This window comes from Budorcas taxicolor, chromosome 18 (genome assembly GCF_023091745.1).
Source record: "Budorcas taxicolor isolate Tak-1 chromosome 18, Takin1.1, whole genome shotgun sequence".
Lineage (NCBI taxonomy): Eukaryota > Metazoa > Chordata > Mammalia > Artiodactyla > Bovidae > Budorcas > Budorcas taxicolor.
Window position 1 is genome coordinate 38,495,103 of NC_068927.1, and position 19,500 is coordinate 38,514,602.

At 42.6% G+C, this 19,500-nt stretch overlaps 1 protein-coding gene across 1 annotated transcript; it reads right to left on the minus strand.

Moving 5' to 3' along the window:
• Nucleotides 1-10,544: 10,544 nt before the first annotated feature.
• On the minus strand, nt 10,545-19,068 carry PSMD7 (proteasome 26S subunit, non-ATPase 7). The gene is made up of 7 exons (XM_052656075.1): nt 18,867-19,068; nt 16,833-16,924; nt 15,844-15,936; nt 15,041-15,138; nt 14,389-14,469; nt 12,395-12,486; nt 10,545-11,484 (listed from the first exon to the last, which is right to left on the minus strand). Exons 1-7 carry the CDS (start codon nt 18,938-18,940, stop codon nt 11,046-11,048), a joined length of 969 nt encoding a protein of 322 aa, XP_052512035.1. The 5' UTR covers nt 18,941-19,068; the 3' UTR covers nt 10,545-11,045.
• Between the last annotated feature and the right edge of the window lie 432 nt (nt 19,069-19,500).

The window sequence follows — 19,500 nt, forward strand, 5'->3', positions numbered from 1 at the left end:
CAAAGTCACTGTCCTCCAGGCGAAAGGTCTCTGGGCCCCACGGACCTTCCAGGTCTACACGGGTGGAAATGTTATGACCTTGCTGGTTTTGAGAATTGTGTGTCATTAACCGAGGCAGCCACACTTCTGATGGGCGGCCCAGTCTTCATCCAAGGATCACGGGCTTCAGCCCACATTTATTTGCCTCACGGCTACCTTTGGCCTGGGTTTCTCTGAGCAGTTGCCATGGCACCAGTGCATCAACAGCCCGAGGCTGCAAGTTGGACAGGTTTTAGGAACCAGCTCCTGGGTAGCCATTCATTTGAGAAACGTTTCCTGTTTTCTTGAATTCCGTGATGATAGAGGGATACCCTGGACTTCAGCTCATGGTCAGCCAGGGGCTTGCCACCCACTTTTTTGAACTTAAAGGTTCTGATGGGATCCATCAGCGCAGTCTCGATGCCTTTGACATGGAAGTGATTTTGTCCTGGATCAAGCCTTGCTCTGATCTGTCGTCTTTCTGGGGTGGGGTGCGGGGAGGCAGAGGTGTGCAGAGCATCTTCTCCTGGGAGTTCATCTACCCCAACACCAAAGCCGTTTCTCATTTGACAGGGCTATGCTGTACTTTGAGGAGGTTTTGACAGAAGTTCATATGTTATACAGACATCTCATAATAAATTCAAATAAAACAGCCCTAGTCAAAATTGTTCTCTCCTTTCCTATCTCCCGAAATAGCTGCTGTTCAGTTTGCTGTCCTTCCAGACTATTTTATGTGTATAAATCATATGTACATATAATGTAAAAGTATATAAAAAATGAGATCTTACACACGTTAAGCAGCTCATCTCATTAAATGAGGTAGTAGGGACACCTTTCCGTGTTCGTCAGCCTAGGTCCAGTGAATTCTGTAGTGTGTGATATTCCATGTCATGGTTGTTCTGTAACACACCCACCTTTGTCCTAATGGGCACAGCATTTGTGTCCAGCAGTTCGCTGGTGAAGCCTCTCGGCCAGGTCTTGTGCACCGACACTGCTTTTCTGGGAGGCGGCAGTCCTAGAGTTGGACTACTGAGTAAAAATTTTAAAAAGGTTTAAAATTCCAGGATAGGAAGTGTTCACAGTGAAAGCCCCCCTCTTTTGTTCCTCAGGCATTCTGGTCACCATCTGGAGGCAACTATTGTTGCTGGTTTCTTTTGGATCCTTCCAGACAGACCTTAAAATCCCAGCAAATTCTACTCAGTTGCCCTTCAAAAAGGTTCTTGTTTTAACAGCCTTAGCAGTGGACAGGACCCCTTGCCACTCCACTCTGGGAACTGGATCTGTGAGCTCCCGTCTGTTCTTCCAGTCCTTCTTTCACTTTTCCATCTCCTAACTCTGGGCATCTTCCCTCTTACTTTTCCCTGATCAAAGTTTTTTGTTTGTTTGTTTTTTTAAAAATTTATGTTCTGTTCTGTAACCATAATGCTCTACTTTTTCTAAAGGTTTATTTAGAAAACTGAAAAGCAAGAAGAATGTTAATATTACTATAATGATATAAATGCTGTTTACTCCAGAACTAAATGGTATAATGTAAGACAATTATGTATTCTTCATACAGCTCTTTAACCCTAGGATTTCTAATTACTGATCTTTGCTTTTATTATATCCTCATATTTTTTTTTTCTTACTCTGAAGTGTTTCAAGTTTAATTAGACAGTCAGGAAGGGTCCCCACCTCTACATGCTGTAATAAGTCCCTGATAAAATCAGCCAAAGCTACAAAATTATTTTGGAAGTGAAGAGCAGATCTGACTCTGTTTATCACCCAAAGTCCTTAGTGGGGCTCAAGACTTTAAATAAGTAAGACCTCACTGGATTTGGAAAGCTCAGCCGTTGCTCCCCCACTGTCCTATATCAGGGCTCATGGCAACCTTCTAGAAAAACTTACACTAAAGATCTCTGTGCTTCCATTCAGGGAAATGCTTATAAACATCAGGCTGTTCCTGGTCTTGAGCTAAACTTAGCAACAAGGCCCCAGTCTCATCTTGGGGAAGAAAATTGAGTCAGTGCTCAGAATTATTACCTCTACTCAGTTCTCAGCAGTCTGCCCCGTGAATCTTTTTCTCCAGGTCGCTCTGCTTCTGACGTTGGTTCAAGTTCCACAGTCACAAACTCACTTTCCTGTGGTCCATGCTGCGAGTCAGGCACCTATCAGCTGACTCAGAGAGGTGCACGTGATTTATCTTTGGCCTGCTAGCTGTTATTTGTACCTTTTGAACATCATCCTGGACTCAGGGCCTCGCTCCAACTCAGTCGGTCCCGGTGACAGTGATCATTGTTTTCTTTTTGATTCTGTCACAATTTTGGCTCCTTCACCTTGATTTTCTTGTCACCTCTCCAGATGGCCTTGATGGTCTCTGTGACATCAAATCCCAACTCTAGTTCTCTTGCCCAAACACAGAATCAACTCCTCCACTGAGCCCTGGTTCTTTTTGGTATAAAATAGTACTAGAAACCGAAATGTGGGGGTTCCATCAAAATGGTACCATGAACTCATGACTTGATCAGCTTCTTGGCTCCACAACCATTAAAAAAAAAAAAAGAACACAAAATATAAAAAAGAAAAGGCTGGCTCAGAAACAAGATACACAAGTTCATGGGTTATAAATAAAGATGCAGAACGTTGGGCAAGAGGAACCGTTTGGGTCTGCTGCACCTAGAGCCTGGCAGTGATTGCTGGGAGTTCAGCTGCTGTGGAGTAAAGGGTCTAATTATGCTCCAGAATAGATGGGGGGTGGGCACCAGTTGTGTACCTCATATGGCTTTGAGAAAGATGGAGGCCCAAGGAGGCAAACCCCTTAAGCCAAACCATCCCACTGGTTGTGGCCTGGATCTGTGACATTCCCAGGTTACTCTAGGCTAGGGCCCCAAACTGCCATTCAAAGACCAGGCTGCAGAATATGCATGGACAGCACGACCGGACGTGGGAGCTGCAAACCATCCGACAGGAAAGAATGAGTGCGGACGGAGGAGGAGGGAAAACAACTCCCTACTGAGAAACCTTGGCTCCGCACTTCTGAGAAAGACTCCTGAGTGGTCTCTTGCCGGAAGGTCTTCGCTGTAAGGGCAGTAGGTGGCTAGTGGACTCTTTCATGGAGCCTTAAGTGTCATTGTTTTCTGGGGGGTGATCAGTTTCTCCAGAGATGAGTCCTCTGCACCTCACCTGAGCGGGAGACTATACCTGAGTCAGGTGGCCTGCCTATAGGCTTCCTGGGAGTAAGAAGCAGGAAGGAGCCAGGGTTCTCGGAGTCCTGACCACTGACCTTTTCGTTCCCCCTGGCCTTCCGCTCTGGCTCGAGTCCTTGCAGCCAGCAGAGTGGAGGGAGCCAAACTGTACAGGGCTTCGGGGGCGGGGACCCACTCTTCTGTGTAGAATCTTTTACATACCCCAGTTTTCAACTTCCTGCCTTCCTGCTGCCCCTAAGTACTGAGTCTTTGAGGACTCACTCATTTCCTGTCTGCATCTCCCTGTGCCTGACGTTAAGATTTCTCCCTGGTTAGTTACACTCCTCCAGGTCCAAACTCTTTGTTAAACGACCTTGTCCATTGCTGAATCCTCTTAATGTTCTCTCTGTCCTTGTGGATTAAGACTTTTCATAAAGTGTTCTTCACAGTTGTCTCAGCGAGGCTGGAGAGGGAGAAGAGGTGCTTCATCTGCTGTCTCAGTTAACTTCCTCTCCTTTGATAGGTCTGCCTGCGGGCAGCTTGCAGCTGTGCAAAGAGGTCCCCACGAGGGCTTGGCTGTTCTGTTATATTGACTTTCCACTAAGCTGCTGTGTTTACCCCTGTGGCACTAACTCCGATCTTAAGCCTGAACCTTTCCCAGCTCAGAACCCTTGTTGGCTTAGCTCCTGCCGTGTGAACTCTAGGCTGGGGCTCCTGCTGCTTGGTCACTACTCCTAATTTCCTCCTTCCAGAAATGTGTCGAATTCCCTCGTCCACCTCTCATTTGCTGCCTCTCAAATTGGGTCAGTTGGCAAGGGGAAAATAGGAAATCTTTGACATTCATTCACAGTCGTTTTAGTACAGTCTCGGGAGGGAAGAAGGATAAATATTAATATGTATGTGTCAGAACTTTTTTCCTGTTTATTTTTTTAATTGGAAGATTGTTGTTGATTGGAGGACATTGTTACAATGTCATGTTCGTTTCTGCTGTACAACAGTGTGAGTCTGCTCTATGCATACACATATCCCTTCCCTTCTGAGCCTCTCCCCCATCCTGCTCTTCCAGGTCATTGTAGAGCGCCGAGCTGAGCTCCGTTACACAGCAGCTTCCCGCCAGCTAGCTGTTTTATACACGATAGTGTGTATGTCAGTGCCTCTCTCTCAGTTTGTCCCACCCTCCCCTCCCCCTGCTGAGTCCACAAGTCTTTGTGTCTGTTTCTGTCTTGCATATGATAGGTTCATCAGTACCATTTTTCTAGATTCCATATATATGCATTAATATATGATATTTGTTTTTCTCTTTCTGACTTTACTTCACTCTTATGACAGACTCTAGGTTCACCAGCATCTCTAAAAACAGAAGTGATTTTTGCTAATTCGCCATCATTTTGCACCTTATCTCTTAAGAGCATCAACTTGGTTCCTAACTCTAGGGGTTTTATTTTGTTTTGGTTTGTCATCTCCAAAGCCACTGGGGGCAATAGGTAGTCCTGCTTATAAACAAGAGGGATGTTTTGCTTCTGCATTTTCTATTAGCATCTTTATTCTAATGTTTTCATTAGGCACTGAAATTTAAAATGAAAACCCTATTATAGTCGATTGTGGACTACCCTGGTGAATTCTTATTTTTATCTGTAGGGGACAGGCTTCTTAAGTGCCCCCCCATGACCCCTTCCTGATATGCACACCTTGTGATATCATTCCTTCTCCTGGAGTGGGAGTGGTCTAGACACTTGGCTTCTAACAAACAGAATGTTGCAAAGGCAATGGGCTCTCTCTTCTGTGATTAAATTACCAAAGATTGGGACCTGCTTCTTGCTTACTGACTCTCCATTGCCTTCTTGGCTTGTGTACTTTTCTTTTTCTTTTTTTTTTTTTTAAAAAGGTATGTATGTATGTATTTACTTATTTGACTATGCTGGGTCTTAGTTGCGACACACAGTATCTTCGATTTTTGTTGCAGCGTGCAGGATCTTTAGTTGTAGCATGTGGCATATATTTCCCCAACCAGGGATTGATCCCAAGCCCCCTGCATTGGGAGTGTGGAGTCTTAGCCACTGGACCACCAGGGAATTCCCTTGGCTTGTGTACTTGGATGAAGCAAACTGCCATGGTGGTGAGGCCCACATGGCAAGGGACCGAGGGCCTCTTCGTGTCAATAGCCAACGAGGAACCGAGGCCCTCGTCCGACACCCTGTGAGGAACTAAATCCTGCCAGCAGCCACATACTCCTGAACCTTGAGACAGCAGCAGCACGGCTGACACCTTGATTGCCACCTGTGAGTGTTGGTGAGCAGCGGACCCAGCTAGGCTGTGCCTGGGCTCCTGACAGAAACTGTGAGAACTAATGTATATTATTTTCAGCAGTTTAAGTTTATGGTAATTTGTTACGCAGCAGTAGATAACTAATACACTAGCTCAGGTGAAATGGTCTTGGATTAGCATGTCTTGTATGTACCAGGTCCTGAACGTGGCCATGATTTTTTGTCTTTTTTTTGGCTACGCTGCACAGCATGTGTGGATCTTAGTTCCCTAACCAGGGATTGAATGTGTGCCCCTTACAGTGGCAGTGGGGAGTCCCAATCCCTGGACCAGGGAAGTCCGTGGTCATGATTTTTAATAATGAGAGCCTTGGCAGGTAGTTCAAAAACAATCACACCAACTAGGGATAAAGGCAGAAAGGTACCAGCATCACTCTCCTTCCTTTTCTTGGGGAAAGAAAGTACTTGGGAGTGGGAGTCCTTTCAATCCCCACCCTGAGTCCATGGCCTGAAATCACTGCCCGGGTGGCACCGATGGCCTCAGAGGCCTTGGGTCTGGCCGAGCCTGCAATGGTGCTCTGTTTTGGGGTTGTCATTCGTTCTCATTTGGGCAAGAGTCGGCACGAGCCTTGTCCAGACTCTCAAGGACAATTTTGGGTTTGTTTTCTGTATAATCACAGGGTAAGCAGTAGGTAGATGATGCCGGTACAGCAGTGAATGCGTCTGGAGGACAGGCTCTGCTGTTCAGGACTCCCACTGGGGTTGGTTCAAGGGCATGTCTCCCGCCTCAGTGACGCCTCCTTCACGAGCATCTGGGCCTTGGTGAGTTGTGGGTGTAGAAGCACTCTTTTCTCCTGGGGTGGAATGCATTTCATCCTTGAACTTTGGGTTTTATAGTCATGGTTGTTTGCCAACTCTTGGGATTGGTTCACGTTGGTTAAAATATGGGGCATATGGGGTGGGGGAGGAGTAGCTCATGCATTCAACTTTGGCTTTTAGCCCATCCCTACTCTTGAACAAGGGCACAGATCCCTGAGGCGCCAGTGTCTGCCTTGAGGTACAGGGAAGCCCCAGGTTAAGTATATTTTTTCCCCAGCTTTATTGAGATATAATTGACATAATGTGTTAGTTTAAGGTGTACAATGTGATGATTCACGTACATGTCGTAAAATGATTGCCACAGTGAGGTTCATTGACACACCCATCACCTCACGGAGTTCCCATTTTGTTGTTGTTGCGACCATTTAAGTCTGCGTTGTGGTGAGAACTTTTAAGTTCGACTCTTTTAGCAACTTTCAAGTACAGGATACAGTCCCAGAGTCTTATCTGCTGAGGGGATAAAGCCAGGGTTGAAAATGAAGCAGAGGGGATAATAGATGAACTGAGGCTGTTGATTGGGTATTTTGGCTAAAAGTTAAGCCAGATTATCACTGATCAGACACTAGCTGTAGCATATAGATAGAGGTATACTGGTGCTGTGCTGCAGAGAAGGACGACGCTTTGTGGATTGTAATAGACACATATGTATGAGAAGAGATCTTAAGTTGGGAAAGGACTGATCCACAGAGTACTGATGGTAAGGCAAAAAATTAGTAGTTTTATCTACATTAAATAAAAGTTGTCTAACTTGCATATATGCAGAAACTACCAATTTCTTAAAAACACAGATTCCCAGAGATTCTAATGCAGTAGGTAAATTGTATAAATTTACAAAGAAATAAATGATATCTGAAAAGGGGTAATAAATGCTCCCTATGCACTATAGCTAAATGATTTTACTACAATTTACTATCATCTGTTTTCTTCAGGTTATTTTTATCTCTTATTCATATTTGGGTAATACTATGTTATGCTGTGCTAATGTGCATCTTTTCCCAATTCATGTTGGCCTTGAAATCAGCTGTGTTGGGAGTATTTACACCAGGGAAATTGGCAAAGGCCACAAATCAATACCCTTCCTCCTCTTTTTTAGAGACCTGGTTGTTATACATTTACCAGCCCTTCATTGGATATGGTCCTTAAAGAAACCAGGAGTGGTATCAGCAGTGAGGAAAATCAAAGCATGAACTATCTGAAGGGCAGAGAAAACTTTATCTATTTATCATAGAGTACAGCAGGGGTGAAGCTGTGGCAACTTGACCCAATTTTTTGCAGCAAGATGCTCTCTAGATTCCTTCAAAGCCGAGCCTAGATGGTTGCAGCCAAAAGCAGAAGTGGTGGGAAGCAACTTTGGGGAAGGTTCCCAATTCCATGATGAACTGGAATGTGAACCAATGTGTCACTTGCTGAGATGATATTAGTCAATGGTGCCATCTAGTGTTGAAGTACAGATTGGCTCCAAAGAGGGACGCCTGGAGGAAGCTTGCTCTTGACTTAGGCCTTGGAAACACACTAACACGGTTTCCTCTATTTTCTTTTTCTACTTCATTTCCCTACTTCTGGAGTCATTTTCTACCCACTCCTCCAACAAGAATAGCCACTGATGTTTTCTTGTTATTTAATTTTTTTTTTTTTTTGAAAGATGTGAATTCGGTGTGGTTTCCAAGCAAAAGAGGGAAATGCCAAGAGTTGAAAGGCATAGATATGGAAACCAGCACTTTCCTGTATTATGTATAATCTGGAATGAATTTGCTTAGGAAAGTTGTAGAGATCTTCTCTTGTGGGTCACATAATTCAGATGCTTCTCTGCTTTTCCAGCATGTCCCAGATATCCTTCCTATTTCCTGTGACAGGGGCACATGAAGTCATCAGCATGTTGTAGCATAACAAAGAACCCAAATTCATTCTGAAGTCTTTCTGCTTCATAGATATTTTTGTAGAAAATAGTAGAAGGAAAGTCCTGTTCATGACTTCCAAGTGAGTAGGATCTTTCACTCTTTTATGAGAACTTGTGTTAATAAGTCTTTTATTTGAAGTGAAAGTAATTGTATATGATCAAGTTCTCAAAGCTGGAGAGTCCTCCAGAAACTGGAGTAAGATTCTGGGATTAATTCCCACTGGAAAGGTTGACTGCATCATGAGCAGTGGAGAAAGCAGTATGGTAGTCCCTCAATGAATATGACTTCCTTTTTTCCCCTTTGGTGATTGATGATCTGTGTAAAATGAAAGAACATTTAACTAATTAGTGGGCTCAAAGCTGTTATTCCACCCTGACAGTTTTTAACCTTTTCACTAAGGATAACTGACCTGTAAGTTTGGGACTATTTCAGATGTTACTTATCAAACAGAATACCAGTAGGGAATCGAAGCTATACTCTCTGTAATGTGTGTAGCTGGAGTAGCCTGAACTGTTATTGTGAAACCTTTCAAAATGGAAGGAAGGGAATGTCACAACTCTGGATACAAAGTCCGAAAATGGGATTAGACTTTACCCAGGATACTTTTTCAGTGTTCAAAGAACAAAAGTAGTTTAGAAATCTCATCTTGAGACTGCTAAGCTATCTGAACACATGACTTTATTTTAGGTGAGGGTCATGGGTTTTGCAGTCAAGTCAGCTGCTATTTATATAAGCAAGCCTTCATCAATAAACAGTCTTATAAAGCTCACTGTCTTACATAGGATGGCAGCAATTTTGCTTGAGAAAATGAGCCTGCGTGACTCTAGAGGCGACATACACTTTTTGTTAGAAGGAACTGAAGATCCTGTTAGTGAGGTCAAAGTCAGTTTTGTCCATATGCAGGTCCAGCTGTTAAATATAACAAGGCCTGGGTATTCCCATGTTCCTACATATTCAATAGACATTCCAATTTATCAAACGGTGACAAACTTAAAAGCTTGTGACATTGTCCTTTTAGACCCTGGGAAAGCTTTTTAAGTGCAGATCATTCTTCTAAAGGTGGATCTGATCCTGTGTGGTCTTGAGTTGCCCCCACCCCACCTCCACCCTACATAAAGGACTCACTCTTTGGGATAACTTTCTCCTTGTCCCTGCTTGGCCTCAGGTCCATGGCATCTCTGGTCTTTGCTGCCTACCCTGGAGAAAGGTTCCCTTTCTCACACCAGTCTGTTCTAAACATGGCAACAAAATCTCAAAAAACTTTTAATAACACACTCTTGTCATTTTAAATGCATCTCAAGCTTTGAACTATGTATTTCAGATTTCTTTTACTTAGATGTATTGGGAACAACCCTGACTTTTGACTGACACAACAGACAAAAAACTTCTCTAGTGCTTTTCCCTTTGCTATTTCTTTTTATCTCAGCATCTTAATGAACTTTGAACTGACCACTGATGTGGGTAGTTCTGTCAGATAAAAATCAACCCCCAAATTTCCACTAACTCGTTCTTTGGCAGGCAGGTCTGCCGATTCAAAATGGATGCTTCTGGCAACTTTGAGGCACTGTAACATTAAGAAGTGGTTTATGAGATTCCACTGACTTCATTTTAGTGCTATTTTATTATATTCTTAAATAGTTGAACACCGATAGTCCAACATGGCAACCCACTCCAGTACTCCTGCCTGGAAAATCCCATGGACAGAGGAGCCTGGTAGGCTGCGGTCCATAGGGTCACCAAGAGTTGGACACGACTGAGCAACTTTCCTTTCATGCTTTGGAGAAGGAAATGGCAACCCACTCCAGTGTTCTTGCCTGGAGAATCCCAGGGACGGGGGATCCTGGTGGGCTTCCGTCTATGGGGTCGCACAGAGTCGGACACGACTGAAGTGATTTAGCAGCAGCAGCGAACTCTTAAGAGAGGTTCTAACTACTCAAAAAAGGAAGTTAGTATCCAAGTGACAACTATTAAGTCAAATGATTAAGCACCTTTGGGAAGCTTTGTTCCATCCCACTGACATTGTCGTTTAACGTACCTACTGCAATAGTAAGTAAATGTGTCCCTTACGAAAACTTAAGAAAGACTGCTCTAGGGACAGGAATCTGAGATATGAACTATGACCCAGGTCTTCTGGGCTCAGTTGGGAACTCTCATTACAACTTTATTTTTAAAAGGAATGAGATTCTCCTTTTCATAAAGGATCCAGTCTAAAATAATTGTTCAGGCAGCTTAAGGATTAAAAACTGTCAATTAAAAACTGTCTTTGTTGCTTCTGAAAACAATGGATCACCACTCCCAGAGTTAAGAACGACCAGAACACAGACTTAAAAACCAAGCTATTTAATTGTGTCTTTGAAGGTAAACAATATCTTGATCCCAAGCCCCGAGAATGCCAGAGCTACGGGTCTGAGAAGTCCCGTGGGGCAGTATTCTCACAGAGTCCTGAGGGTCAGACCTCAGTGTTCCAAGGCAGAGCACTTAAGGAATTCATGCATTCCATTCTGCAGTTTTGCAGACTGCCAGAAACAGACCCCAAGAGTCTCTTGAGATGGGAAAAATTCAACTCCTGGTCTCATAGATAAAAGTAGGGAGAGTACCAAAAATGTTACGCTTACTTCTCTTCACTTTTCTCACACAGTCCGAAACCTGAGCTGTCACCTCCCCAAATCACAGTAGCCGAAGCTGCAGTTTAGGTTCGAGACCAGTCCCTCTATCCAGAGAGCTCTCATCCATACAGCTTTTTAACAAGCACTTTAAAGAACCCTCTGGCGGCACAATGCGTTAGTTTACAAGATTTTAATTTACAAATTAAAAAGCTACATGTTTTATTTTTTCTCCTTTTTCTCTTCTTTCTTTACATCACTCTTTTCCTTCTCTTTCTCTTTGTCGTCTTTTCTGTCCTTTTTGCTGTCTTCCTTTTCTTGCCCTTCTTTCTTTTCTGCGTCCCGGTTGGCAATCTTGTTGTTGATGAGGTTGTGCAAGGCAACGACAGAACGGATCAGTGAGGCCAAATATACTACCACCATCTGATCGTTGGTCTTCAGGTAAAAGGCCTTGACAAACTCCTGCAGGCTGACATCTGGCAGCAGGTTGAAGACGTCCTGCAGCTGGTAGATGATCTGGTGGTTGATGGGCAGCTTGCCGGTGGCCACCTTCTCCAGGTAGCCCCTGATGTCCAGGAGCTTGGAGTTGAGTCCCTTCAGACCATGGACCTGGTTTGTGATCCGCTGGGAAAGAGTGCCCACTGTAGTGTCTTTGATGTCTCTGTAGGAACCCACAAGAAAGAGCAGGGGTATCCATCAGTGTCCTATACCATCACAAAGATTTTCACATTCTAAGGGAATAACTTAGTTTGTGAGGAGGGGCAAGTTTTCTAAAGCAAAAATGCTACTTCTCCGTTTGATAAAGATTTGAGTATAAAGTGCCTTAACCTTGTTTTCATTTGGAAGCGCATGTTTTATCTTTCTCATCACAGGACATCTTTCAAAAGAGAGAGCTAAAATGAAATCATGTTCACTAAAAAAAATTTTTTAAATCCCTCTCTACTTCAATTTCTCTTGTTTCTAAAGAGGGTAGCATTCTTTTTACCTGCATCTATAAGATGTTTTGAGATGCTTTTAAATCAGTCAGTAGTAACTTTCTGAACTGAAACAAATCTTATTGTTTGAGAAAATCTATGACCTTTCAAATAAGTCAGGGTTATGTAAGTATTTTTCTTTTTTTTTTCTAAAATTTGGCTGCTCCGGGTCTTAATTGTGGCATTCTGGATCTTTAGTTGCAGCATGTAGGATCTAGTTCCCTGAGCAGGGATCAAACTTGGGCCCCCTGCATTGTGAGTGTGGAGTCTTAGCCACTGGACTACTAAAGAAGTCCCTTAGAGTGTAAAAGGCCTTGATGCAGACTCTCTGCAGAAAACTGGCTAGCTCCATTCACTGTAAAGGAGGTACACTTAAAGAACACACACTTGCTTTTAACATGCAAGTGTTCCTGTCACAGCCAGCATTATAGCTCCCAGACAACGTGCGCTATCCAGAGTCATAAATCGTAATTCAGGACACTTCATAGATGATCCAGAACTAGAGCCTAGGTCTCTGGACTCTTGATATGGATCTTTTCCTTACACTGAGCAGCCTCTTGGGCAGCTTCTGATTCTGATGCCGTCCTAAAGTCTCACCGTAATAAGTGTTCAACTCCGACTTCCTCAGCTTCCTCTGCTCCGATTTCACTGGTTACATGCTCAAATGTCTTTGAGGTTGGAGTTCCATCCTGGGAGAGGAGACTTAATTATAGTTATTTACTTACAAACAAATGAACACACTAGCACATGTTCCTTTTCACACCTTGATTCTTCTGCTTTAAGTCAGATCACTTGAGAGGTGTTATTACTGGGTTTTCTGTGGCAAGGGTGGGTAAAGTTTGCTTTGAAAGCTGTCACAGCAGTCCTACTCAGGGTTGAGGTATACTGGGGCATATCCTTAGCTTATTTCTGAGGAAAATTTTGATATTAAGTCTTCAGTAGAGATGGATATTCAGAGAAGTCTCAATTTGGCTAAATTTTAAGGACTGTCATAGTTCATTCTAAAATAGGCCATATTCTGAACATTGTGCCTGAGATAAGCTTATGTTAGAAAATATAACTTTGAACCATTTACTGTCCATTGGGTCAAATGATCAGTGCACCAAACAATGTGGTGAGAATCACTGATTTTCTGGTGGCCTGAATTAATCAAGGAACCCATTAGTGGATGTTGTTTGCTGTATCACCTACTTATTTCTTGACGGGACTCAGGAGAAACTTTTCTCAGATCTAGTGCCAGAAGAGGCTGTGCATCTCCTGTAAAGGCTGTGAACTGTTTGCAAGCAGAAGCGCATGGCAGTGTGTGCACAGGATGTAGGCAGACGGCTTAGATGCAAAGCCTGGCTTTGCCGTGTGTGTGCTAAGGGAGCTGTGAGATCTTGGGAAAGTCACTTCACTTACACTAAGTGGTATAAACATCAGCTGTTGTTGTTTTATCCAGGATAGTGTGAATCCTGAATATGACATTTTCCTCTTGGCTTTGTATGCTAGGATGGTCAAAGCCTTCCAACACCTGTGCAGGACTTCATGGCCTATCTTTTCAGGTACTGATTTTTCCATGGCTTCATCTTATAATATGACCCTTACATCCCCTCTATTTTCTATTAAAAAATCCTGTTTCATTGGGGGGGTGTGTGTGTGTGTGTGTGTGTGTGGTATGTGTGTATGCAAGTAGCCTCAAACTCCTTTTTGAAAGAGGCAAGGTAAAATTTAACTTGTAACAAATGTATCAAGACCAGGGATGAAAGCCTTACTGCAACTAGGCAACAGATCCGGATCTAAGTTCTCTAGTAGTAAGGCAAACAGAAACAGGGGCACAGAGCTCAGGGCAAGGAACATTTGCGGGAAGCTAAGTTAAAAAAGCCATTTCTAGATTTTAAAATTGAATATATGGATAACTATAAGAAGAAAGACAATATTTACTCCATCTCTCCAACTTTTGACTTTAGAAATTCAAGATTGAGCTCTTTGTATACCCTAAGTGCAAATAGTTTATACTCAAAACAAAACTCATATAGTTTCACAACAAATCTTATCCTAGAATCTGCGTTCAATTCTGTTTCCTGGAAATAGAGAAAAGCTATTTTGGCAGCTTGTCCTGTCCATACCCAAGGCACAAGCTAGCAAGACCACAAAGCAGGTACTGAATACAATGGAGCCAACTATATAGGTGTCAAATCGTGCAGATGGGTTTTGCCATCTAGCTCCAGGCAGTTCTGACTTACTCTATTTGAAAACCTAGTAACTTCTAGAAGACTGTCAGAGGTGGGCAAACAGTGGAAATGGCACTAGATTAAGATCAAGCTCATCAGGCTCTACATTTACTCTGCTGAGAACATCTCTGGCTGATAATTTGACTACTTTGGTCTCAGTTTCATTTGTAAAAGGAGACTTTAGATTTCTATGGTCCTCTCCATTTCTAAAATTTGGTGATTCAAACACTCAAGGGGGAAAAAAACATAATATCAAACTGTTGACAGAAATCAATAACCTTTTGTTATAAAGTATTTGTTGACTTGAAATGGGGGAAAAACCCAATAGCCCTAAAAGTAGCAAAGCTAATCTCCTAGGCTCATAACAAGATGACTTACATCATGAACTTCTTCCACCGAAATATATGCTTCTGTGGGCAGTCCCAGGTCCTTTGGTTTCACATCAATGATGACCAATACCTGGCAGAAAAACACATGTTAGCAAACCACCTTGTACTAAGCACATAGGGAAAAGCTGCAGCCATTCTGAAGATGATTACTGAAGCTTTTTCATTCATTTAAACAGATAATGAGCCAGAATTTTCAGGAAAAAAAAAGACTTTACATTTCAAATTTCTTATCATTTGCTCTGCTCTTCAACCCCATCCATTAACAAGGTGAAAGGTAGTCCAGTGAGGAAGGAATCAAGCAGAAGGAAATTAGAGTCAAGACAACCAGCATTTTAATCCCAGCTGCACTCTCAGAAGACCTTACTAACCATTCTGAACCTCAGTTTTCTCATTTGTGAAAAGGATAACAATCCCATACAGTTGAGAGGATTAAGGAAGGTAACTTACATACTTAGCACTGAGCAGATATTTAATTTACTAAATACATTGGGTTACTGTATACTACACAAAGCACTGCAAATTAACACAAGTTTATAGAGAAAAAGTGGTGAAATGATTCACTATCCACTAGGAGGCTCTTTTTCTTGAGTTAACTGGCAAACAATTATCAGTCAAGGGTTTTAAAGATAAAGTGCACTTACTGAGTTAGGGCAGTATCTTTTCATGAGTTCATTGATGGCGATGTCATTCTTGTGTAGTTTAGGGCCTGTGTGGTACCACCCAACTATTCTTTCTCTGGCTGTGAAGGAAAAAAATAGTGGCTTTGAACTGTTACATAAAGATATATATATTACCCTCAAAAAGGGTAAGAACTTCAGTAGTTATGTTCTCTACCTTTTCAAAAATTCCAGGCATCTAACCTTGACATGCTTATGAAATCTTAAATGAAATTTTAAATTCAAAAGCAGGAATCTCTGAAAATAAACAGCAGGGGAAATCTAGAGATAGCCGTATCTCAGACTAGTTTAGGAAACCAGTCATACATGAAGCAACTAGAAAACAATTCCAAGGGAATATATAAACAAATGCAAGTTCATCTCACATAGATTACAGCAGTGGGTGTTGTGGGAATAAATATTTCCAAAGCAATGTGGCTGCTGTAATGAAATGAAAATGATACACATGACAGAGATATTTACCCTGGTGGTACTAAAGCTCTAGAGGCACGTGGATTTTATTTGATAACTTTTTGCTTTTCTGCTGTTGAAGGCTATCTCTCCCCTGAAACCTAGGTGGTCTAGCTGGCCTTAAATTGCTACTCCAGTTTCTCATTTATTCTACCTCACTTGTCTACTACCATTGGCTTTACTTTAGTCTAGCTAAGTGAAAGGGTCTTTGACATTAGACAAAGAAAAGTGAATACTTAGAAAAGGCATTTGGGACACACACGCACATTTACACACCACACCACACACACATATACCAGTGCCACAATGCCACCTACCGTTTACCTTCTTAAACATTCCATACATGTTTTCCAAGTAATCATGGTCTAAAAACCAGACAGAATCATCTTTGTCGTCTTCATCAAAAGGAACTAGAGAGGAGAAAAAAAAAGAAACAAAACCCCAAAACAGTTTAGGGTGCTGGATAGAACTCTAAGGGCATATACCACAACTGTGGACCTCTAGGCCAGATTTGACCCATGTCTTTAGCTTGTCCAATACAGTATTAAAAGTATTTTTGAGTTGCTTTTATTAAAAACTGGAAGATTTCACATACAAATCTAGACCTCCAGGCTCTCTTGAAAAATTGGAAGACCTGGCAATAACTGGCTATAGCCATACAGAGGTTACCTCCTTTGAAAAGGATATATGTTCTTCAGTTTGCTAAAAGTTCCATCATTTCCTAATACTTCTGTTGGGCAAATTACATTACTGCCTGATCCTTTTAGACACTGGAGTTAGTGACCTCTAGTCTAGCAGCTATGCCAGCAATTATTTTGTTGTTCATTATTGTTGCTTTAATCATAAAATACAAAGATACATTCTTCTGAACATTCACGAAACAGAGTGAAAAGAAGGTTTTTATCTCCCTCTTGCCTACCCATAGCCACAGTTAATAGTTTAGTGCAGGGGTTGACAAACTATACCCACTGCCTATTTTAATAATTTTATGCAATATGGCTGTTAGTTTGTCTACATACTGTTTTCAGTTGCTTTCCAGAGCTAAGCAGTTGCAATGGAGACGATATGGCCTGAAAATACTAAAAATATTTACTATCTACTTCTATGTGTAGCTTTTAGCCTCCCTGTTCTATACTTAAGCAATTCTGAAATAGAATCGCTTGGTTGCAGTAAAAAAATGGAGACCACGAAATTTTCTTTCTTTTTAAAAGTTAATTGACATTTTAACCATACTCAGAAAATGTAAATTTTGTCTATTTATTTATTTAAAAAAAACTGAGGTATAATTGACAGATTTTTCTTTTACCTGCAAAACTGTTGGATACATCGAGTACTTTCTTTTGCCACGACCCCAAAAGCACACCAACAACACGTTTCTGGTTTCCAACCTTGCCTATTCTGAATGAGAAAACAAAAGATCAATCTGGATAGGCACAGACTCAACAATAAGATGCCTAACATGAAATACCAATGTACTGATACAATTTAGCTTAGCTGGGAACTGATCCCACTAAACAAATGTAGTAAGTTAGTCTTAAAAAGACAACAACAATCAACCCTCAAACCTTATAGAAATTTAAAATGGAGAAAATGAAAACTCCCCAGATCTTACAGTTTTAAATGTTATCTGGTTGGTGTTTGAAAACACATTTAACTTTTTATTTTGATAAGAGCTTACCTTTCTTTCTTAAACTTTCTCTATCTTCTCTATCCTCCAACCTTTTCAGGGACAAAGATGCTAAAGCTGAACCACTGTTATGGTCCAGCTTGCCAACTCTTCTCTGAAACAAGCCCAACTAGATGGCATAAACAATTCTTTGTATCATCTAGGGGGTGAGAAAATGATTCTGACCCAGAAGCATGTGTATGCCATTTGTGATCTCTCTGAATGGCTAAATTAGGCAGAAGTTGGAACTGAGCTGGTGACTAATCATACTGGGAGGAGGGCTCAGTGAACGAGAAAAACTACCTCAGAATTTCTATCTTCAAATCAAACCCCCTTAGTAATTTTGTGCTAAGGAACGACAAAAGTGTTTCACTTATTTCATTGGTCTTTATGTAGAATTCTCCATTAACCACTAACAAATGTGACATAACAAACAATTCTATGTTCAAAGGACAGACAAAAGTCATTGTGAAATGAACCACAATTTCTTAACAGTTGCTGGTTCACACCGATTGTACTGTACTTATCTAAACACATGATTTGGCAAACTTATAAATGCTTACTATGTCTAGTGCTTGGATCAGAATTAAGTATTCTGATTTTGGGGGGAAATCTAAGTTCAAAGGAAATTTCCACACTCATGGGCTTTCCTTCTAATCTACAAAAATGCATTTGTGTTTTAGAAAACCCTACAATTGACTGACACAGCAGCTTGAAGTGTCTGCCTTTACTATGCCCTTAAAAATGTTTGTTGAATTGACTGAATGTAACTGAAATGATGCCTGCCTTCTTAGAACCTCTAGTATCCTATGGGAGAAAAACAGTAATTGTACAGTAGAAAAGCTTACGTTTCTTGTTAGGCTAAGGGTCCTACAAAGAAATGGAACTAAACTGGGGACCCTAAACCTCACAGGAGTCTTTGAGTTTGGTTTTGGCTCTGGTTGAATTGGGAGTTGTACAAAGCAAGCACTTAGCAACTATGACTTTATAGCAGATGCTCCCAACTGGGTTTTACAACTTTCCAATTCAAGTAACTACTGTAAAACTTATGAACACGTGTAACAGGTTCCGCGGGACGAACAGCTCGAAAACAAGCAAGCGAAGGCAGAATTATCTGTGGGATGTTTCCTTATTCATTAACGCCTACACCTCCAACTGGTCTCATTTTTAGAAGAAAAACTTGACTTTAAGACTTAATATATCTACGGTTTAAGCAATCGTCTAACCAGATACCCACTTCTGAAACTTCCACAAGTTAAAAGCACAGTTCTTGCAGGGACCAGACTTTCGGTGACAGCCTTCAGAGCCAAAAAACGCGAGTCTGAAGGGCTTTCCTACCAAACACCGAGTCTCTTAGGCGAAAAGGGACGGACAAGGCGATAGATGGGCACGAGGACTGGGGATCAAGATCAAATGAAACCTGCTCCCCATACTCTGGCATCGTACGGACTGGGTAAAGGGAATGATCAGCTCAGTTCCCGGGAGTGCCGGCTGGGCAGAAGACTCCGGGTAAATTGGGCTTCATGAATGGACTTAATCTGGGCCCCTCGGCGACTCAGGGCCACCCCTAGTGCGTCAGCACCCCCGCGGCCGCCGCGCCGTACCCAGCGCGCCCGTGACTCAGCAGCGGCGGCGCCACCGGCCCCGGTAGGCCGCCCCGTGCCGCCCGCTCACCGATTGAAATGATCCACCACACTGAGCAGCACCAGGGGGTGGACCACCACCTTCTGCACCGCCAGCTCCGGCATCGCGACACACCCCGCCCGCCAGGCCCTGCTCCCCGCGACGCGCAAACACCGGCAGCCGTAGCGGCAGTAACTCTCGGCTATCCTCCAGGCCTGGCTCCTCCTCTTCCGGCTGAGCCGCCGCCGCGCGGCTCCTTCTTCCGCTCCCAGAGTGCCGCGCGGGTCGGGCTGGTAGTGACTCTCCTGCTCCATCCTTGAGGAGGGGAAGTGCAGGGGAAGGCGGGACCTGGCTCGGGTGACAGGCTAAGAATTTCCCAGGTCATGAAAGCTAACAGCTCACTAGAGACTGATAAAGGTTGACCTCCTGGTGTTTGCCCTGTACTGTCACCGCTGTGACTTTTCACCTCAGAATCTTAGCTCCCCTCCCCTCCCCCATCCGAAGACTGGAGAAAATGCTGAGAAAAAAATGTAAATAGTAGTGTTTCCGTCATTCAGAAAATGTTCACTTTCAATTCTAGTTAAAATCCTCCAGAATTTCTTAGAGGTTGTTATTCAGTCGCTATGTCGTGTGCGACTCTTTGCGACCCCATGGACTGCAGCACACCCGCCTTCCTTGTCCTTAA